Source organism: Scyliorhinus canicula, chromosome 18, assembly GCF_902713615.1.
Source record: "Scyliorhinus canicula chromosome 18, sScyCan1.1, whole genome shotgun sequence".
Lineage (NCBI taxonomy): Eukaryota > Metazoa > Chordata > Chondrichthyes > Carcharhiniformes > Scyliorhinidae > Scyliorhinus > Scyliorhinus canicula.
The window spans coordinates 78,162,006-78,185,357 of NC_052163.1; the positions used below are offsets into that span (position 1 = coordinate 78,162,006).

At 46.3% G+C, this 23,352-nt stretch overlaps 1 protein-coding gene across 1 annotated transcript; it reads left to right on the forward strand.

Annotated features, from left to right (window-relative positions):
* Positions 1 to 5,691: 5,691 nt before the first annotated feature.
* On the forward strand, positions 5,692 to 14,071 carry LOC119953420 (zona pellucida sperm-binding protein 4-like). Its single transcript, XM_038777677.1, has 9 exons — positions 5,692 to 5,917; positions 10,871 to 11,049; positions 11,121 to 11,218; positions 11,301 to 11,434; positions 11,520 to 11,709; positions 13,047 to 13,194; positions 13,286 to 13,358; positions 13,701 to 13,811; positions 13,898 to 14,071. The coding sequence occupies exons 1-9, from the start codon at positions 5,692 to 5,694 to the stop codon at positions 14,038 to 14,040; spliced, it is 1,302 nt and encodes a 433-aa protein (XP_038633605.1). The 3' UTR covers positions 14,041 to 14,071.
* Positions 14,072 to 23,352: the final 9,281 nt, after the last annotated feature.

Here is a 23,352-nt window from a genome sequence, read left to right on the forward strand (position 1 = left end):
TTCGGGGTCCAGTCCGACTCCCTGTGGCAGCAGCTCCTCAAAATCAAACAATTGACCCTCACCGTCGCTATCGAGACGTGCGTTGTCCATGAGCATGCCAAGAATCGTTACTCCCACATCAGGGCGGCAGAAACTGCAAAACTGGCAGAACGGGTGCAGGCCATTGCAAAAATGCAATGCTTGAGCATCGAGGAGAGTGGCCATTTCGCCTGCATTCCCCAGGTCCCTACCCATGTGTGCCACAACCGGGTGGACGACGAGGCCGAAATCCCTAATGCACAGGTGCGTACATCGGCCGACCGCACTGCGCATGCGTGAAGGTGCACGGAACGCGCTGACGTAAGCGTCATGATGTGTCCGAATTGTGGCTCCGCCCATTTAAAGCGGCAGTGGTCCAGCCAAAGGACGGCGATGTCTACAGTGTGGGAAGCCTGGCCATTACGCGGCCTTCTGCAAGTCCGCTCCACCGGTCATCAGCCAGCGATCCCAGATGCTGCGCAGAAGTGTCCGCTGCGTACAACAAGGCATGTAGGGCTCTGATCCCGACAGCCCAACAGCCCCGATGCTGACTGCCTCGAGTCTCCATATCGGGTGGGCATCATAACGACACGTGAGCTGGTCTCCACCGCACCTGTAAACCGCCTTTCGATCCTCAGTGTGGATCCCAACGACGGGTGGTGTGCTGTCCTCACAGTCAACCAGGCTCGCATCCGATTTAAACTGGATACCGCCATGTCTGTGAACCTCATATCACAGTCACATGTCTACAGCATCCGTGACCAAACAAGCATTCTTCCACCAGCCTGCCAGCTCCTTGACTACAATGGCAGTGCCATAGCTGCCAGTGGATCGTGTCAGCTAGGGGTATCTCACAAGGCAATCAAGGCAACATTACGATTTGCGATCGTCCGGCCTGACAGTGCGTCCCTGCTCGGTGCTCGCGCCTGCAAGCTCCTGAATCTGGTCCAGCGAGTCCACACCATGTCCTCGACACCGGCGACTGCCTCACCTGATGTGAATCTCCAGGACGAGATTGACGACATTATCACGCAATACCACAACGTGTTTGATGGAATGGGCATGCTCCCATATCGCTACAAGATATTGCTCAAGTCGAACGCCACCACAGTGATCCATGCACCACGCCGGGTGCCAGCTCCTCTCAAGGATCATGCGAGAGTACTACCCGATCCCGAGGCGTGAAGAGTTAACCAGTGAGATGGTTCATGCCAAATTCTTCACCAAGCTGGACGCCTCCCGTGGCTTCTGGCAAATACAGCTGGACGAGTCCAGTCGGAAGCTGTGCACGTTTAACACTCCGTTCGGCAGGTATTGCTACAACCGCATGCCCTTCGGTATCATATCAGCTTCCAAAGTATTTAATCGCATTATGGAGCAAATGATGGAGGGCATCGAGGGGGCGCGAGTCTATGTGTACGAAGTGATCATCAGGTCCACAACGCCCGAGGATCACATTGCTCACCTCAAACAGGTCTTCATGAAAATGGCCTCCAGCTCAACAGGGCCAAATGCTCATTTGGTCGATCCGCTATCAAGTTTCTGGGTGACCACATTTCACAGCAGGGAGTGCAACCTGATGCCGATAAGGTGCTGACGATCAATGCCATGAAGACCCCGAAGGACAAGAAGGAAGTCCTCCGCTTCCTCGGGATGGTAAATTTTCTTGGGAAATTCATTCCCAATATAGCAGTCCACACCACGGCCCTCCGTCATCTCGTAAAGAAGTCAACAGTGTTCCACTGGCTGCCCGCACATGAAAAGGAGTAGCTTGAGCTGAAGGCGAAGCTCACCACAGCCCCAGTACTGGCGTTCTTTGACCCAATCAAGGACACCAAGATATCTACTGACACAAGCCAGGCCAGCATTTGTGTGGTGCTCCTCCAGCGAGATGAGTCCGCGTCCTGGGCTCCAGTAGCATATGCCTCCAGGACCATGACGCCGACCAAGCAACGGTATGCCCAGATCGAAAAGGAGTGCTTGGGTCTCCTGACAGGAATAGTCAAGTTTTATGACTACGTATACGGCCTGCCAAACTTCACGGTGGAAACAGACCACAGACCTTTAGTCCACATAATCCAGAAGGATTCAAATGACATGACACCTCGGCTGCAGCGAATTCTTCTTCGTCTCCGCCGATATGACTTCAAATTCGTCTACACATCGGGTAAGGAGCTGATCATTGCGGATGCCCTATCCCGATCCATCACCACGCCGTGTGACCAGGGCGACTTCATCTGCCACATAGAGGCACAGGTGCAGTTGTGTGCCAGCAACCTACCAGCCACTGATGAACGAGTGGTCCAAATACACGAAGAAACTGTCAAAGATCCTTGACTGCAGCGCGTGATGCAACACCTCGCCCATGGCTGGCAAGAGGGGCAATGTTCCCAGTTCTTTAACGTTAAGGACGAGTTAACGGTTGTTGAGGGAATCCTTCTTAAACTAGATAGGATCATCATTCCTCAAAGTATGCAAGCTATGGTGCTCGGACAGATCCATGAGGATCACCTTGGGGTCGCAAAATGTCGACACAGAGCTCGGGAGGCAGTTTATTGGTCGGGCATCAACCAGGACATTGCCGACATGGTCCTCAACTGCACAACCTGCCAGAAGTTTCAACCGGCTCAGCCCAAGGAAACACTACAACAGCACAAGATTGTGACCTCTCCGTGGCCTAAAGTGGGGATAGACCTCTTTCATTTTATGTATAAAATGTTTTCTTTACTTAAAGTAGATAAGATCCCAGAAGTGCATCAGATGCAGCCAAGGATACTGAGGGAAATGAGAGTGGAAATTGCAGGGGCACTAATGATATCTTCCAGTCTTCCTAAGTCACAGGGATGGTGCCAGAGATCCGGAGAGTTGTGAATGTTACAGCCTTGTTTAAAAAAAGGTGCAAGGATAACAACAAACCAATCAGTTTGACTTCAGTGGTTGGGAAACGTCTGGATACTGCAACTCAAAATAAAATCAATAGTCACTGAGAATAGGTTAGGATAATTAAAGAAACAGAGCATGGATTACTTTAAGGAAAATCATGTTTAACTAACTTGCTGGAGTTTTTTGAGAAGGTTGATACAAGTAATATTTTTGACGTGATGTAAATAGATTTACAAAACGCTCTGAAACAGTGCCACAGAACCGACTTGTGAGCAGAATTCTAGCCAAAGGGAAAGTAGGCACTTGGATAAGAAATTAGCCGAGTGACAGGAAACAGAGAGTAGTGATAAATGATTGTTTTTCAGATTTGAGGAAGTTTTGTGGTGAAGTTCCTCAGGGATCAATGTTGGGATCCTTGTTTTTCCTGATTATATATTAATGACCCTCCTAGACTGTGGTGTTCAAGGCATGATTTCAAAATTTGCAGATGATACGACGATTGGAAAGGTTGTCAACAGTGATGAGGATAGTCTTGAATATCACAAGGACATGGACATGTTGGTGGATTGGGCAGACAAGTGGCAGATGACGTTCAATGTAGAGAAGTCAGCGGTGATGCATTTTGGCAGGAAGAATATGGAGAGAGAGTATAAATAAAGGGTGATATGCTAAAGGGGGTGCAGGAACAGAGGGACCTCAGTGTAAATGTACATAAGGCATTGAAGATGCAGGGCAGGTTGAGAGAGCAGTTCATGAAGCATATAGCATTTGAGGCTTTATTAATGCGGCATTGAGTCTATGAATAAGGAGGTAATGCTGAACTTGTATAAGACACTAGTTAGGCCCCATCTGGAGTTCCCCATCCAGCTCTGGTTGAGGAAGGATGGGAAGGCATTGGATAGAGGAGATTCATAAGAATTAATTCAGGGATAAAACAACTGTAGCTATGATGATAGATCTGAAAGTTTGGGACTGCTTTCCTTGGATAAAGGAAGGTTGAGATGAGATTTGATAGATCTGTGTGGAGATTGCCAGTTCTCCCCGTGTCTGAGTGGGTTTCCCCTGGGTGCTTTGGTTTCTTCCCACAGCCCAAATATTGGGGGACTGGCCATGATAAATTTTTTTCATGGTGTCCAGAGATGGACAGGTTAAGTTACGGGTATATGGCAATTCAGACTTGATGGGTCGAATGGTGTCTTTCTGCACTGTAGGAATTCTATGATTCCTTTGTAGCATTGCAAACTGTGATTAAATATATTCCTGGTTTCTCACACGACCTTCCCCCAAGCTCCAGCTGCTCATTGGCCAACACACCCATCTGTGTGACGAATGGCCACCAATTGGAAAGCTAAAAGAGTCATTACACAATTGTGACTGTCAGTCAAATAGCCTCTCCCCCCACCCTTTCTTTGTTTTGTCCCCCATTCCCTTTCCTTTTGTTTGCTTGGTGACCATCCGTATGTTTGGAGGGAACTGTGAGTGGTGACTGCTGCCCACACCCATTGATGGCCACTGGCACCTGCAGACCGTGTGTGTGTTTATTGTCACCTGTGCTGTTGCCGTGACCTGGAGTGAGGGTCGTGTCACGGTGGACTGACCTGATGTCGGTGATGGGTTGGACTGACCCGTCTGCGGGGAGTGGGAGGAGTGGTTTTGTCGAGTGCTGCTGTCCTTATTATACTGTTGCCTGTCCAATGTCCTTGGCCGGGAGGTCAAGGGTTTGTTCGTTTGTTGCCTACTGCTGTGGAACAGAGGCTGTGTGATGTCTTGTTACTGACGTTGGTACAGAGGCTAGGGTATCCGATCTCTCCAGCGCACCCTGCATCGTGTGACTGTATTGCTGGGAACTGCAAAGGAGGGGGAGAACATGGCTGAATGGCCCGAATGGACACCTTGATGAGGATATTGCAGGCATGTTGCTGCGATCTGCTGCTGACCTTGTGTTCTTGCTGCCTGTTTACTGTTCAGTAAGAAGTCTTACACCAGGTTAAAGTCCAACAGGTTTATTTGGAATCACTAGCTTTTGGAGCATAGCTCCTTCACCAGGTCAGTCCCCTGACTGTGCCCTCCCCAGTCAAACACCTGCATCTCCACATGTTTACTGTTCAACACCGCTGAACACACTGTTCGACTGCTTTGACAAAAGGTCATCTGGACTCCAAACTTTAGCTCTTTACTTCCCCTACAGATGCTGCCAGACCTGCTGAGATTTTCCAGCATTTTCTCTTTGATTATTGTTCAATACCTACGTGGCTTTCTTTATGTAACTGCACCACTGTGGTTTAGTGCTTTAGTTTGCCTTGTCCATTTGTAACATTTACTTTTTAATAAACAAAATATTCCCCCAAATTTTTCGATATTTTTTACACCAATAACTTGAACAAAAATGTTCAACGAAATTCGAAAAGTATCAAAAATGTCGCAGTGATTTTTCTCCAGAGTCGTACAGCGCATTGTCCTGGAGATTGATCCTAAATTCCTGGAGATTCGAGGCCGATCCTGGAGGGTTGGGAACCCGACCCTGTACTATAGGGAGATGGTGATGACAGTATATAATTACCTATATCTCACTTTCCAATCCAGCTAAACTTTCTCTCCTGGAACAGAATTGAGTGGGCCAGTTTGTGAAAGTGCCATTTGGAGCAGGAATGGAGACAGGCTGACAGTTAGAGCTCATTAAAGATGCTGAATACATTCCCGAGTAACCCGTGGGAATGGGATTGGAGGGTGTTCCCGGCTATAAAACGGGCTGGTGTTTGGGGAAGTCATTATCCTGACTCAGTAACCAGGATGGGACGTTGGCTGGGTTTTTGTTCTCTCTGCCTCCTGGCCGGCTCCTTGCTCTCAGCCCAGCCGCCACTCCTCGGGAATGATGTTTGTGTCCCAGAGCCAGGCTGGAGATTTGAGTGCGGTCACTCCGGGGTCAGCAGTACCGAGTGCAGCCGCCAGGGTTGCTGCTTTGACCCGCAGAGCTCCAGTCACCATCCCTGTTTCTACAATCTGAGAAAGAGTCCAGGTAACAAACCCTCTCCCCAGTCTAGGGGGGAGACTAGTGAAGAGAGAAAATCCAACTTGGCAAATCGGGAACTGATCCCGGGATTTGTTGCTGTCTCACTGTGTAATGGAGAATAGGAATGGAGGGAATTCCTCAGCTGGAGTGAATGAACTAACTGGGTTGTGGGGATGGGCTTAACCTTCCCCACGCCAGGAATTCCGCTATCATATTGAAGGCAGCTGAGGCTTTGTTACCGGTGTTTGAGAATCTCGGGGAAAGATAAGCAAATGGGGTTAATTTGGCTGATTCCCCCCCCCCCCCCCCCCCCCCAGAAGTTCTAGAATTGACCCTATAATGGAAGTGTTGATCCTTTTATTTAGAGAAATCCTAATGGGACAGTTTAGTCAAACCTGAGATTTTTAGTTTGCTCAGTGATGCTATTTGCAGTTTCCTGTCGGCTTTCAGTGAGCGACAGGAACAAATCTGCAAGGAGATCATGGGTGTAAAAACTGAGTGGGGGCTGAATTGAATGTAAGAGGTGCGGGGGGGGGGGAGGGGTTCTGAAATGTGTTCTGGGAACTTCCTTGAGCAGGATGTTCTTAACCCAAGCGAAAAGGAGGCCTTGCAGGGAAATGATGTGCAAAAATTAGGTTAAGTGTCTATTTGGGGGGGGGGGGGGGGGGGGGGGAGGAGAGAGAAAAGAGAGAGAGAGAGGATGTACTGGGTGTTTTTGGGACAAGGTGCAGGGTAAGGCTAGAATACTGTCATTGAGAGGAATCTGATGCAATGGGTGGTGTGACAATTGAAAGGTTGGTTGTCATAGAATTTGCAGTTCAGAAGGAGGCTGTTCAGTCCATCTGGTCTGCACTGGCCCTTTGAAAGAGCACCGTAGCCCCACACCTCCACCCTCCTGTGACCCTACCCAATCTTTTTTTAACACTAGGGGCAATCCATTTAGCAAGGCCTGACCTGCACATCTTTGGACTGTGGGAGGACACTTGTGCAGATACTGGGAGAATGTGCAGACTCTGCACAGACAGTGACCCAAGCTTGATATCTAACCTGGAACTGTGAAGCAACTGCTAACCACTATGCTAATGTGTTGCCCACTGTGCTTGGTGTAGATAGGTCATCTGGTGTTGATGGCTTGCAGCCCAGGTTGGAAATAGGGATGCAGATGGTGAAAGGGCTTGGACATTATCCTTCAGCCCTAGATATGGGGGAGGTTTCTGATTGGATTCATTTTTTAGCATGGCCAATTTGCCTAAGATGCACATCTCTGGACTGTGGGAGAAAACCAGAGCACCTGGAGTAAACCCATGCACACATGGGGAGAATGTGCAAACTCCCCACAGTCACCTAAACCTGTGTTCATGCTGTTAACCACTATGCACCATATTGGTGGAACTACCAGACCCTTGTGCCTGGTAGCACTTGGCTGTGGCCAGTGTCTTGGGAGCACAAGCAATCTGTGTCTAGCTTCTATCTTCCATGCATTGTGATCAAGGGAGGGAGGGGGGGTGGGTTGCTGCTGAAATGGCCAGGAAGGAGCTGGAGTATGCAGGGGGGGCTGGGGTGGGGGTTTGCTGCCGTGGGGAACGGGCTGAGCAGGGGGGTGCTGGCCTGGGGCGGGCAGGGGATGGGTTATGGCTAGTCGGCAGGGGAGGGGGGCAGGAAGCCCTCTGATCCGGCTGATAACCTGGAATGTGAGGAGGCTGAATGGGCCGGTCAAATGGGCCTGTGTTTACGCACCTGAAGGGGCTGAAGGCAGATGTGGCTATGCTCCAGGAGACGCACCTGAAGGTGGCGGACCAGGTTAGACTGAGGAAGGGATGGGTGGGCCAAGTGTTTCATTCAGGGTTGGATGCAAAGAATCGGGGGGTGGTGATCCTGGTGGGGGGGGGGGGAAAAGGGTGTTGTTTGAGGTGTCAAAGGTGGTGGCTGACAGTGGGGGAGGTATGTGATGGTGAGCGGCAAGCTGCAGGGGGAGCGGGTGGTGCTGGTGAATGTCTGTACCCCGAACTGGGACGATGCGGGTTTTATGCGGCGCATGTTGGGCCGCATTCCGCATCTGGAGACGGTGGGCCTGATATTGGGGGAGACTTTAATACAGTGCTGGATCCCCCATTGGATCGATCCATGTCCAGGACGGGCAGGAGATCCGCAGCGGCTAAGGTGTTGAGGGGGTTTATGGATCAGATGGGAGGGGTGGATTCTTGGAGGTTCGCAAGGTCGAGGGCCAGAGTTTTCATTTTTCTCCCACGTGCATAAAGCCTATTTCCGGATCTTTTGTTTGTTCTGAGCAGGGGGCTGATTTCAAGGGTGGAGGATACTGAGTATTCGGCCATAGTTATTTCGGATCATGCCCTGCACTGGGCGGACCAGCGCTCGCTCTGGCGCTTGGAGATGGGACTGCTGGCGGATGAGAAGGTGGGTGGGTTCGGGGGTGTATCCAGAGGTACTTAGAGGCCAATGATAATGGGGAGGTCCGAGTGGGGGCGGTTTGGGAGGCATTGAAGGCGGTGATTAGAGGGGAGTTGATATCCTTCCGAGCCCATAGGGAGAGCCGAGGGGGAGGTTGGTGGGGGTGGATAGGAGATATGCGGAGGCTCCGGAGGAGGGACTGCTGAGAGAGCCGTAGCCTTCAGGCCAAGTTCAACTTGCTGACCACCAGAAAGGCGGAAGCTCAGTGGAGGAAGGCACAGGGTGCAGTGTACAAATATGGGGAGAAGGCCAGTAGGATGCTGGCGCATCAGCTCCGTAAGTGAGACGCTGCCAGGGAGATTGGTGGAGTGACGGATAGGGGAGGCAATGTGGTGCGAAAGGGGGTGGACATTAATGGGGTCTTCAGGGACTTTTATGGGGAATTGTACCGGTCTGAGCCCCCGGTGGAGGGGGGTGGGGAGAATGGTCCCCTTTTTGGATAGGCTGAGATTTCCTGAAGGTGGAGGAGGGGCTGGGGGCACCGATTGCGCTGGTTACTGGGATAGGCAGCATGCATTTGGAGAAGGTGCCGGTGCCGGATGGGTTCCCGGTTGAATTTTATAAAATGTATGCAGACCTGCTGGGCCCCCTGTTGGTTAGGACCTTCAATGAGGCATGGGAGGGGGTGACTTTGCCCCTGACTATGTCACGGGTGCTGATTTCCTTGATCCTTAAATGGGACAAGGACCCCCTGCAGTGTGGATCATATAGGCCGATCTCGTTGTTAAACGTGGATGCCAAGCTGTTGGCAGCATGCCAACGCAGCGATGGTGTGTAATGGGCAGCATGGAAGAGGATGGAGATGGCATCCTGTGTGGACACTAGCCTGGAGGCGCTGGTAACGGTGCCGTTGCCGCTCCCTCCAACGAGGTATACCACTAGCCTGGTGGTGGTGGCTACCCTCAAAATTTGGGGGCAATGGTGACGGCATAGGGGGGAGGTGGGAGGCTTGATGGAGTCCCCGATATGAGAAACCACCGATTTATACCAGGGAGAATCGATGGTCCGTTTCTAGGCTGGCACAGGGTAGGTATTAGGAGGTTGAGGGACTGGTTTGTGGATGGGAGGTTTGCGAACCTGGGTGAGTTAGAGGGGAAGTTTGCCCCCCCCCCCCCCCCCCCCGGGGAACATGTTTAGGTACATGCAGGTTAGTGTGTTTGCCAGGCAGCAGGTGGAGGGGTTCCCTCTGCTGCCCCCATGTGGGGTACGGGACAGGGTGCTCTCGGGGGTGGGTTTGAGGGGGGAGGATTTTGGTCGTGTACCACGTCATGCAGGAGGTGGATGAGGCCTCGGTGAAGGAGCTGAAGGGTAAATGGGAAGAGGAACTGGGTGAGGAGATTGAGGAGGGGACGTGGGCGGATGCCCTGGAAAGAGTGAATTGGTCCTCTTCTTGTGCGAGGCTTAGCCTTGTACAGTTCAAGGTACTACACAGGGCCCACATGACCAGGATGAGTAGGTTTTTCGGGGGCGAAGACAGGTGTGTTAGGTACTCGGAGCCCAGCGAACCATGCCCATATGTTCTGGCTATGCCCAGTGCTGGGGGAATTTTGGAAGGGGGTAGCAAGGATGGTGTTGAGGGTGGTAGGATCCAGGGTCAAGCCAGGCTGGGGACTCAATTTTTGGGGTTGCAGTGGAGCTGGGAGTGCAGGAGGCGAAAGAGGCCGGGGTTCTGGCCTTTGCGTCCCTAGTAGCCCGGTGGAGGATTTTGCTTCAATGGAAGGATGCGAGGCCCCCAAGTGTGGAGGCCTGGGTCAATGATATGGTGGGGTTCATCAAATTGGAGAGGGTGAAATTTGCCCTGAGGGGATCAGTACAGGGGTTCTTTAGGCGGTGGCAGCCTTTCCTTGACTTCCTGGCAGAACGGTAGGAAAATAGGCCGGCAGCAGCAGCAACCTGGGGGGTGGGGGAGGTTGGTTTCGGAAGAGGGGAGGAATGTGTATGTGTTTATTGAGTATTCCGTGTGCTTGTATATTTCTTCTTTTTTGTAGTTGTGGGGTGGGGGTGCTTGGTTTTGGGGGTTAATGTGTTTTTCGTTTTGATGTTAATACTGTTTTCTTGTTTTTTATGTTTTTGATATTTTTTTGAAAATCTCAATTAAAATTAGTTTTAAAAAAAAAACAATCATTAGGAAGTAGATTGTTTTTCATTTGTGGAAATGCTTTTTTCCATGCACATTCTGAATTCTTCAGGTGTGTGGGGTCTGGAACCCTCTGCCCAAGGGTGATGGAAGCAGCAAATCCCATCAATAATGACTATGATTTGAGCAGGTGGCTTGTGGAGCTGGTATTGGCCTATGGTACATCACCATACTGTAGATGGTTCAGTTACTGCATTAGAATGGAAGGTTTCAGAATATAAATGAGGTTTTGACATCTTCCAATTCGATATAGAGCTGGGATGTTTGGTTCTCTGCATTACTCAACCAATGCCTGACTTTCCTGTGTTGTGCTCTGCCATTCAAAGAACTGTTTGTGGATTTTCTCTTTGCAGTGTGCACCGCTGATGGTCAGTTCCTCATCGTGATCTCCAGCAACCTGACCCGTCCTGCCCTCAACCTGTCATCTCTGTATGTGAAGGATGGACAAGAGGCCGAGTGCAAGCCTAAACTAACCACTGCCCAATTTGTGACTTTCCACTTTCCAATTACCTCTTGTGGCTCCAGCAAGCGGGTGAGTATTGAAGGGTCAAAGCATTTTCCCACTAAATGAGTCAGTTTCTTATTAAAACAGCCTCATTGCAGGAGGAAGATGGATCCTTGATATATGAAACAGATGTCTTTGGGAAGAGGATGATTCAGACTGGGAAGCTGGGTTCAATAACCCGAGACAGCACCTTCAGGTAGGGGGATGGTGGGCGATGTTGGTATTGGGAGGGGGATGTGTGACTGAATGAAGCTCCAACTACTTCTGTCTCTCTGCAGCCTGCATGTCCAGTGCAAGTACACAGGGAGTCAAGAGACTGGCTTGCAGATCAATGTCACAGTTTACACTGTTTCTCCTCCACCTCCTGCTTCTGAAGATGGGATTCTGGAACTGGAATTGCGAATAGCAAAAGGTAGAGCTGGCCTGGGTAATGGTTTATGGAAGCAGTGGGGATGTATCCATACAGGGGGTGACTGGTTCTTGTGTCTGCCCCTCAGGTGGTGATTACAGTTCCTGGTATGTGGATAGTGACTACCCCATTCAGAGAATCCTTCAGGAACCAGTGTTTGTGGAGGTTCGTGTCCTGGATCGCACTGACCCAATGATTGTCCTGAGGCTGCATGACTGCTGGGCAACTCCTGTTCCTGCCCCTGACCATGACGTGCAATGGAGTCTACTGGTGGGTGGGTGAGTACGAATGGGAAGGAAGGCTAATGGTTTTTTAAACGGAGGCCAAGGAACAATATTATCTGCCTGACTGACTGATTCCGATGTCTCTTCTCCACCTCTGCTGCCTCAGCCAAGAGAGTGAACTCTGGACATTTCTGGTTTCCAGGGGCAACTGAATCCAGTTCAGCCTTTCAGATGCATGAGCCACACTAGCCTCTATTTATTTTGACCATCTGCTTCCTTCAGGAAGCAATTGAGCTCTATATTCCAGAAGCTCTGTTCCAGAATGATAACTCTCTCTCTCGGGTCAATGAAGACAGCACAGTGAAGTGGTTAGCACTGCCTCGGTGCCAGGGTCAATTTCAACCCTGGACAACTGGCTGTCTTTGCTCAAGGTGTTAGTTAGGTGGATTGGCCATTGGCCATGCTGGTGTCCAGAAGTTGGGTGGGTGTTATGGGGTTACAGGGGACTGGGTCTATGTTGCAGCATAGGAACAGGCCCTTCAACTCTCATGAGGTGATCATGATGCATGTCTAAAATAAAATCATAGAACACACAGTGCAGAAAGAGGCCACCTGGCCCATCGAGCTGCACCAACCCACTTGAGTCCCCACCACCCTACAACCCTTTTGGTCACTAAGGACAATTTATCATGGCCAATCCACCTAACCTGCATGTCTTTGGACAAGGGGAGGAAACCAGAGCACCCGGAGGAAACCCACACAGACACGTGAACATGTGCACTCCGCACAGACAGTGACCCAGTGGGGAATCGAACCTGGGATGCTGGTGCTGTGAAGCCAGTGCTATCCACTTTTGCTACCGTGCTGCTCACACCTTCTGCAATTCCAGGATCCGTATCCTTCTATTCACATCATATTCATGTAGCCAAGAATGACCTCCCTACTGCACTCTGGGTTGAGTGCAGCTAAAAGGTCTTTAAATCCAAGTATCCTATTTTGTGGTACTTACTTTCATACAATTCAAACTTTTAGAAGTAGATAATTCAGCCCTTTGATACATCATGGCTGATATCTTCCTATTCTCAAATCCACCTCTACCTGTGCCTCCAATCCCTTGAACCTGTTTTCTAAAATCATAAATATATGTATATCCTTCTTGGAAGATATTTAATGACTCCCAATCCATCAGACTATGATATGAGGCAGCGAGCTCCACAAATTCACCCCCTCTGCAAGAAGTACTTTCTCTTCCATCTCAGTTAGTCATGAACATTCTTGACGTTCAGCATTATTCCATATGAATTTGAGAGCCAAGCCAGCCTAGAAAATGGAGTGAACTAATTGGAAAATACTTAATTTGAAAAGAGGGCTCAACTCCCTTTTGTTAACAGGTGTCCCTATGAGGGTGATGATTATCAGACTCTTCTACACCCAATGGGTGTGTTTTCTGGCCTGAAGTTCCCAACGCATCACAAACGGTTTGAAGTGAAGACCTTTGTTTTCTTGGATGGAAAGTTGGAGCAACCTCTCTCTAGAAAGGTAACAAAAATACTCTCTTTTACCAGCTTAGTTCGCCTAACTAAATTAAGCTCTCCTTAAATAAATATTTAAAAAACTCTTCCCTTTTCAGGTTTACCTGCACTGCAGTGCTGAAGTCTGTTCACCCTCTAGTCAGGATGACTGTTCATCCAAATGTGGCCCAAGTGAGTTCTTCTAATCTCTACTAAGTCAGGATTCTGCTTTATCAAAGCCTTTTCAAAGGAATATGTGGTTAGATTTCTCCCCCTCGATGAAAGGAGCCTATCTGTAGGCCTGTCTTTAACCATCTTGATGAATTTTATTGCCTGCATGTAAAGATTAGTAGTGTTCAATACATTAGCATTAACGGTGAATTCAAAGCTGAAATAACATTGGGGCAAGGTTGTTCATTATTGCTCGGCTATTACACCTGTGTCTTTCGCTATCCTCTGAGGATTTCATGCAGCTCTCTCGCTTGAGTAGTTTTGAATTGGGTTGAAACTCTCCTGAGCTTGTGTTCCCAATAGAGAGACGACGCAGGAGTATCAATGACTACAAGGGAACATTAGTGAGTTCTCCTGGTCCCATTTTCCTGGAATATGAGAGTCTCCAGTCAAAGAAACTGCATGAAGCAAATGGTAAGTAGAGCCTTTTCAATAGGTCACTTGTCAACTCTCCTCAAATGTCATGTCATTAAATATAATATCTTCTAATCTCCCACTAGGTGCTGCTGAATCTCCTTCTTGGCTTCTGCAAGGAGTATCCATTGGCTTAATGATGCTGTCTCTGTCCCTGCTGGTGGTGGCTGCAGTGTTCATGAAGAGACCAAGAGCTGTTACTTCTCAATGTAATGACATTGAACTGTAGATTTTGAATAAAAATTAATTTACCAACCAGAGACCAATTTGCCTTCTGTTTTGTTGTGACCATGGCATGGCACAAGGTCAGCTGAATGACATCATCAGTATCAGACATTATATCAACTAATCTACCTTGTGCATGAGGCACATTTAGGAATTGGAGATGCTGTAGTTACTTGTACTTTACATCCTGTACTGGTTAATGCATAGATACATGGAAGATAAGAGGAGGCCTTTTGGCCCTTCGAGCCTGCTCCGCCATTCATCACAATCTGGGCTGATCATCTAACTCAATAGCCTAATCCTGCTTTCTCCCCATAGCCTTTAATCCCATTTTCCCGAAGTGCTAAATTCAGCCGCCTCTTGAATATAAGTTTTTAGCATCAACTGATTCCTGTGGCAATGCATTCCACAGGTTCACCACTTTGTGAAGAAATGTCTCCTTATCACTGTCCAAAATTACTTTCCCTGAATCTTCAGGCTGTCGCCCCTGGTTCTGGACATCATTAGTAACATCTTCCCTGTCTAGTCCTGTTAGACTTTAAGTCTCTGGGATTTCCCCCCCCCCCCCCCCCCCCCCCCTCATTATTCTTCTTCTCCTGCGAGAACGATCCCATCCCAGTCAATCTCTCCTCGAATGATCTCTCCTCATATGATAGTCCTGCCATCCCTGGAATCAGTCTGGTAAACCTTTGCTGTTCTCCCTTGAGAGCAAGAACATCCTTCCTCCGAGAAGGAGATCAAAACTGCGCACAATATTCCAGTGTGGCCTCACCAAGGCCCTGTATAACAGCAGCAACACCTCCTCTGCTTCTGTACTTGAAACCTCTTGCAATGAAGGCCAATGTACCATTAGCCTTCTTTACCACCCACATGCTTACCTTCAGCGACTGGTGCACAAGGCCACCCAGATCCCATTGCACACTCCCCTCTCCCAATTTACAACCATTCATGTAGTAGTCTGCCTTTCTGTTTTTGCTTCCAAAATAAATATCCTCACGTTTATCCAAATTATACTAATAATGTGGGCTGACATGCAGGTGGTCTCCTGTATGTGAGTTTGGACAGCATTGCAATCCAGGTGATATCTGAATCTTGGAGCTTTCAGCAAGTAGTTGAACCAGCCTTGGGTGCAGGATATCAGGGAGAGGCTGTAGCACAAGGCCATTCACTTGCTGATGTCAGCTATTCAAAATGACTTATTCAATTAGTACCACTTCTACCCTGCAGGAGGGAGTGGACAAGAACATGTGTAATCTCAGTAGACCAGGTCAGAAATCCTCCAGCTATTTACTAAGGAATTTTATGACGCAGCAATTCCAACTGCCTTAAATACTCGTCTTGTACAAAGACCAGTTACTTCTACTTAACCACACTTCAATTTTCCCTTTGCCACTTGACTTCCCAACTTTGACTTTTCCTCCATTATAAAATCATTAATGACATTTGTGGAAACTGGCAGGATCAAATGGTTGGTGTGCATTTATGAAATAACAAGGATGTGGTTTGCTTGGACCTTTAGAATAATTTTGAGAAGTGTCTAAAATAAGCACCGGGATTAGGTCTAGTCTATTGAAATGGATAGAAAACTGGTTGGCTGGCAGGAAAAAAATGGGACTAAAGGGGTAGCATCAGCCAGTGATTAGTGGGGTACTATCATGTACCTGTCAATAAACAGTGGCAGACTGGGTCTAAAAATATTGGTTGCCAGGAGACAAAGGGGGCACACCCCCAACGTTATCATTTAATTTTCATAATGTATAAATAAAATGTTCAAAAAATACATATGGAAAAAAGGGTACAATTAAAATTTTTGTGGAAAAAAGTGTATTTCTTAGTAACGCGGACCCCGTGACCTCATCGTGGACCCCCGACCAACAGTCCTCCCAAGCCTGTGCCACACAGCCCCCCCAGCTAGTTACTCTGCTGCCCCAGCCAGCTACTCGGCTCCTTCAGCCTGCCATTTCTGTGACCAAAGCCAGCACCCGCGGCAGCACTGCCTGGCCCGTAACGCGACCTGCAGCAGCTGCGGGCGAAAAGGACACTATGCCAGAGTGTGTCTGGCGCAGAACGCCCCAGCCTCTAACCCTCCCACCAGTGGCGGACTGGGTCTAAAAATATTGGTTGCCAGGAGAAAAAGGGGGCCCACCCACAACTACAATGCTTTCATTTAATTTTCATAATGAATAAATAAAATTTTCAAAAAATACATATGGAAAAAAGGGTACAATTAAAATTTTTGTGGAAAAAAATGTGTATTTCTTAGTAATTACAGTGTAAATGTACTGTACATATTACTGGCAGTAGATACCAAATGTAAATACAGAATGTTATAATTGAATTTTTAATTTTTAAAAAAAATGTAAGTAATTGGTTGATATTTTTAAATAGTTTACTCACAATTTACACATTAACAGATAGTTCAAAAGCACAATAGAGCATTGCATTCAGTCCACTATATTAAGAGCAATTGTTTGTGTTCGCTAGATGATTGTGCGAATCTGCCAATAATTGCTTCTGCATCCAATTCATCTAACAATTCATTTTCTTTTTTTTTATAAATTTAGATTACCCAATTATTTTTTCCAATTAAGGGGCAATTTAGCATGGCCAATCCACCTACTTTGCACATTTTTGGGTTGTGGGGGCGAAACCCACGCAGACACGGGGAGAATGTGCAAACTCCACACGGACAGTGACCCAGAGCCGGGATCGAACCTGGGACCTCAGCGCCGTGAAGCGGTTGTGCTAACCACTAGGCCACCGTGCTGCCCCTCAATTCCTTTTCAATGGACAGCAACATGTATGATTCCAAATTCTCCTCAGACAGCTAATTTCTTAACCTTGTCTTTCTGATCTTTAGCTTTGAAAATGTCCTCTCACATTGGACTTGAGTAACTGATAGTGTGCAGATGACTTTATAAAGTTCATAAAGGTTATCATATGCCTTGTCATGAAGTCTGTTGGATGCCAGAAGTTTTAGTACACACGATGGGCAAGTGCTGCAAATTTTATAATTGTTGCAACTGGAATCCATATTCTCACCATCATTAAGCAATAGCTTTAATACATCAAAATTTGAAGCAAAAGAAAACAATTCCAATATTACTTGATCTTTGCTGATTTGTGGAAACAGCTTAATACCTTCAAATGCTTCATCTTCAAGGCCCTTCTCTGCAATAGTTGTAAACTTTGCTGGGTCCAAGCAGGACAAATCTTTATACAACTGTTTGTGTTGTACAAAGCGTGATTCTAGTGACTGGACAATGCGATCCATTATTAGGTTAAACACATTTACTCAAATCAGCTAGAGAATCTGAGGAATTTCTTTCATCATTAATAAGGTCATCTGCCATTCTTTTCTTCTTCCTCTGCCTCTTAACTGGCAATGCTGTTTCCAACGCACCAATTTCCAATGTTTGATTTTCATCCATATTCATCTGTGAAATCCTGTCATTACATTTATTTACAAAGTCCAAAGCCTTGCTGTGAACGTTATCAAATGTTCTTGTCTGTTCCTTCAACTTTGTTGTAGCTGAATCTACCAAACTCCATGCAGTAAACATATCTAAACCACTTGTCTGTAGATAACTTGATAACGGGGTTGTAGTTTCAAATATATACAAGTAAGTAAATGCTGTCAATGTGGTTTCAAACTTTAGAAGACTTTGAAGTAAAACATTTGCTTCATGTTTTGTTTTTGCATCAAACTTTTTTGAATCTTGTATCATTGATAAGCATGTCAATAGATTTACGAAAGTACTGGCAGCGGCATCATCAAAACGTGCAAATATAGTTGTTGCTGCATTGGATTTTCCTGACCATCTGGTCTCACCAATTAGCTTCAATCGTTTCATTTTTTCTTGTCCTAGATGTTTTCCAACAACTTCTATCCATACAGCCATTCTCTTGTATGATGCTTTCACAAAAGTTGCTATATTCTGGAGCAAATTGAAAACAGAAACTGCAGGCACACAACATTTTGTTGTTTCAGTTATCACCAAATTCAAGATATGGGCATAGCACCGTATATGAACATGTTGATCAGCCACATCAGCAATTTTACTTTGTGAACCATTATACTGGCCATGGTAGCTTGCAGCACCATCTGTGCTATCAGATAAACATTTTTGGGGGTCAATTTTAAGATGTTGTAATGTTTCAATCAATAGATCAAAATGTCCCTGTCCTGTACCATCATTACTTGGCACAACTGAAAGTAGTCGCTCACAGATAATACCTTTAAGCACATACTGAATAATAATGCTAAACTGATCGATGGATGAATTATCTTGTGTTGAATCAACCTGAATAGAATAATATTTTGCTTGAGAAACTTCATGACTAATTCTTTCTTGTATCATATTCTTCATAATTTTGATTAACATGTTTATAGTTGTTTTACTCAGGTATGTAACAAGTCCACCACGGCCTTTACTTTGAGCCTTTCCTTGTTGCTCTAATTGTTTGATTCTTTGTTTAGACTTGTTTTGCACTGCAGAAACGTGAGCTGTCATAATGGGGTCATATTTTGCCATCAACTGCACTGTAGCTAAAAAAATGCCATGATTCAGAACCTCATTATCTAGAGTGTAGGCCGATTCATTTCTGTGACCTCGAAAAGGAAATACTTGCTTGCCTGACATCTTTATGATGTCTAGAATCTTCATGACAATACTTATCTGCTTCAATACTTCTTCTTTCCTTTTTAATTAGTGATGCTGCAAAAAATTTATCTAAGGTGCCATCATTAACCACACTGATATATTGCTGAGCATTTCTGACATGTGTTGTTGTCGATTCATGTAAAGTCAAGCTCTGACTAATACGCCTGTAGTCACTAAAGCCACGTACAACGGGTGATGGATTACAAGTGTTGGGAAACTCAAAGGCTAAGCAGTTTGAACAATATAAGCATCTATTTTCTTTGTTATATGTTAGCCATTTTCTTGGGACTGAGTCATTCATAATTTTCCACTCATACAAACGAGCATCAAATGGCAGATCATCAAGTGGCTGAAGTGGATGTTCAGCAAAAAACTGTTTTAGCTTTGCTCGTGATGGATATTGGAACTACAGGCAGTACAGATACCGGAACAAGGAAGCCAGCAGAAATATTGGGCCTGGGTTGATTAGTAATGGATGCACTTTTATTTGTCTCTACATTCAAAGTAGCTCTTCTCTGTTCTTGTAACTCGCATGTCATTTCATCATCACCATGAGCATTGTTTCTTGCTTCTTGATTATTTGTTGCAGAACTGGATATTGATGGGGATTGTGCTTGTGGTATTATAAACTCTGTAATAGGCCTGTATCGCTTGGCTGATTCCTTCCTTTCTGCTTCTTTTTGTTCTTTGCGTTTTAGTGACCCAGATTTATGCTTTTTCTTTTCCATGCTGGTAGGGTAATATTCCTGAAATAAAAACTTAATTAAAAATAGCCCACATTGGGAAAAATGAATATTGATGATTGCAAGAATAACTTGAAGGAACGCCAGATAAACCCCTACTTGATAAAAAATATGAAATAACTTACTTACACTTCAATAGGCTATGTTCATTAGTCAAACTACTGTGCCCTATGCAGCTTCAGAAGAGGAGACAATCCACTGTCCAGTGTTCACACCAGCAAGCAACTGAGACAACTGTTGAAACTTAGAAGTTTGGTCCGACTATAGTAAGACATTAAGAATGGTCCCACGACCAAAGTTAACATGTCCAGTTTGATACCAGTGCAGTGTTACAAGTCGCAACCCTTTGAGTTTACCGATCATGGCTTATCACTTCAATATCTTTGACCTCATGATTCACGGTCAAAGGTACCGCTTCTCCTTTTCGGTGACCTCATGACCCTATGTACTGCTTGATATCCTTTCAAGTTGCCGACCATCTCAAATTACGAACTGTAACTTTATCTTTAAATTCACACACTCTTGCTGAAAACATGGATTTCCAACTATGTCCGACCCGGGTGAACCAGCCCCCCTCTTCCCCCCCCCCCCCCCCTCCACTCCTTTTCACATCCGTTTAACTCTGCTTCGTTCCTTCATACACTGAGTGATTATTTGTTTGTTTCTTTATTGCATTTTTATTTGGTATTGCTCTTTTTAAAAACAATTATATTTTATTAAGTTAGAATACAAATCTCAGGAAAGAAGTTGGAGATTTATTTATCTAATTAATTATAATTTTTAAGGGCCCTTCAGAGATTCACGGGCCCCTTCTTGGCTCTCCGGGCCCCGGACCGATGTACCGGCTGAACCAAGACTACTGCTTGATATCCTTTGAAGTTGCCGACCATCTCAAATCACGAATTGTTACTTTATCTTTAAGTTCACACACTCTTGCTGAAAACATGGAATTTCCTTAATTATGCCCGACCCGGGCCCCCCTATTCCACATCCTTCCACTACCTCCCCTGCTTCGTTCCTTTTCATGCACTGCTTATTTGTGTCCTGTTCTCTTTTTTTTCTTCTTCCTTTTTATTACTAAAACAGTTGTCTATGTTTGTTTCTTTATTGCATTTTTATTTGATATAGGGGCCCACTTCATCTGAGACCCACTTGCCATCGGGCAAGCTGACACCCTGGCCAGTCCGCCACTGTCAATAAAGATGACACAGGCGAGTGAGCTGAAGAGGATGCAGAGATGTTGGTATAACTTAGACAAGTGAGTGAAGTGGGCAGATGCAGTCTGACACCCTGGCTATTGTGTTGTCACTTCCTGCCCTGGAGGCATAACGCAAGTGAATTAACCAATAATTCTTAGAAAAATATCATTGTCTTTGGCTCTTGGCTGACCAATAGTTACATCAGCAGGTTTGTAAATTTACACTGTTACTGTTTATAAGAAAACTACTAGAATGAAACATGCAACTGGTTAACTAATTCCTAATTCAACTCTAACATGCCTGTCTTCTCTCTCTAACAAAGAACAAAGAAAATTACAGCACAGGAACAGGCCCTTTGGCCCTCCCAGCCTGCGCCGATCCAGATCCTTTATCTAAGCCTGTCTCCTATTTTCCAAGGTCTACTTCCCTCTGTTGCCGCCCGTTCATATACCTGTCTAGATGCCTCTTAAATGATGCTATCGTGCCTGCCTCTACCACCTCCGCTGGTAAAGTGTTCCAGGCACCCACCACCCTCTGCGTAAAAAACCTTCCACGCACATCTCCCTTAAACTTTCCCCCTCTCACCTTGAAATCGTGACCCCTTGTAACTGACACCCCCACACTTGGAAAAAGCTTGTTGCTATCCACCCTGTCCATACCTCTCAATTTTGTATACCTCAATCAGATCCCCCCCTCAACCTCCGTCTTTCCAATGAAAACAATCCTAATCTACTCAGCCTTTCTTCATAGCTAGCACCCTCCATACCAGGCAACATCCTGGTGAACCTCCTCTGCACCCTCTCCGAAGCATCCACATCCTTCTGGTAATGACAGAACTCCTTGAAAACTGTGGCAGGGTCAGACAGTTGATATGGCTTTATGGAAGGTGTATGTACACAAGACTGACCAACACAGGGGAAGGAAGGGTAGTTTCCAGCACCTCACTACTTTACAAACTTTATTTTCAGTTTGTGGTTTTATTGTAGGTTCACTCGGGTCTCTGCAGTTTAAACAATACAGCACTCACAGGCCTTTCTGGAGGAAGAAGGTTCATGTCTTTGTAAAGAATGTAACTTGTATAGGTTTTCCTGGAGATTCATTCAGGTTCTCTGCAACCCCAAGAATACAGCGTTTCTGGAGAAAAAAATTGAGGAGCGAGAGAGACCTCTTTTAAATCTTTATTGTCACAAGTGGGTTTACATTAAAACAGCAATGAAGTTGCCGTGAAAAGCCCCTAGTCGCCACATTCCGGCACCTGTTCGGGTACACAGTGGCAGAATTCAGAATGTCAAATTCACCTAACAGCACGTCGTTCGGTACTTATGGGAGGAAACTGGAGCACCAGGAAGAGACCCACACAGACACGAGGCGAATGTGCAGACTCTACACAGACAGTGACCCAAGCTGGGAAACTAACCTGGGACCCTGCTGCTGTGAAGTAACAGTGCTAACCACTGTGCTACCATGCTGCCTTGTGCTTTCAGGGGGCAAACCAATTCCATGGGCCTCTGAAAACCATCCCATTGGGATAGGATCTAATCACCACCTATCAGTGGGCTGAGTACAGCCTTTTGGACCAATCCCACCCCATCTCTCTCTGGTGCCGACTAGCCTGAAGCTCCTCCTGTTCAAACTAGCGTAGTGCTCTCTCCTGTAGCTTCTCAATTACGTTGCTTGAAGATAAATGTCCATTAATCATCCATGGATCAAAAATAATAATGGCAAAATAAAAAAGGGGGAATCAATGGGAAGGACCCTTGCACACATCCGGTTATAGAATTATTCAAGTCTTACATCACCGGGTTTTAAACTTCTCTATAAATGTAAATGCTTTATGGTTTGTATAAACTAAACTTTGGTGATTGTCATGTTGGATGTATACTTCAAAGTGCTGAAGGGCTAGTAGCAAGGCTAAGGCTGCCTTTTCAATGGTGAAATACTTTCTATGGCACAGACTCAGACTTTTTGAAAGCTATCCCATTTGCCTCACTATCCCTGCATCATCATCTTGCAGTAGCACTGCCCCACTCCAACTCACTGGCATCTGTGGCTGTTTTAAATGGTCTGGAAAAGTCTGGGGCAGCCAGCACATGTTTGGTTATTAACATGGCCTTAAGTCTTTCAAACTCTGCTTGGCGTTTTGTGGACCACAGCACTTTTGCTTGTTTCTGCAACATGACTAGCTTGCATCGTATTTCAGTCTCTAGCTGAGCCAGTCTCCATGGTTTTAGTTGAGACAGATGTGGCTTTATTGGTTTCGAGTTTATGTCTACATCATGATGTAGATTAAAAAGGGAGGTGGAGAGAAAATAGGGAATTATAGAGCAATAAGCCTGACCGTGGAAGTGGGAAAATTCTAGAAGCCATTCGCAAAGATTTCATAGCTGAGCACTGAGAAAACATTGGCAGGATTGGACAGTCAGCATAGGTGTGTCAAGGAGAAATTATGCTTGAAAGATCTACAGAAATTCTTTGAGGATGCAGCTAGAAGAGTATATGAGGGGGAGCCAGTGGATGTGATGTATTTGGACTTTCAGAAGGTTTTTGACAAAGTCCCGCATAAGAGATTAGTGTGTAAATTAAAGTGCATGGGATTAGTGGTACTGTATTGAGATGGATAGTATACTTGTTGGCAGACGGGAAACAGTTGGAATTAACGGATCATTTCAAATTGGCAGTGACTAGTGGGGTACTGCAGGGATTGGTGCTA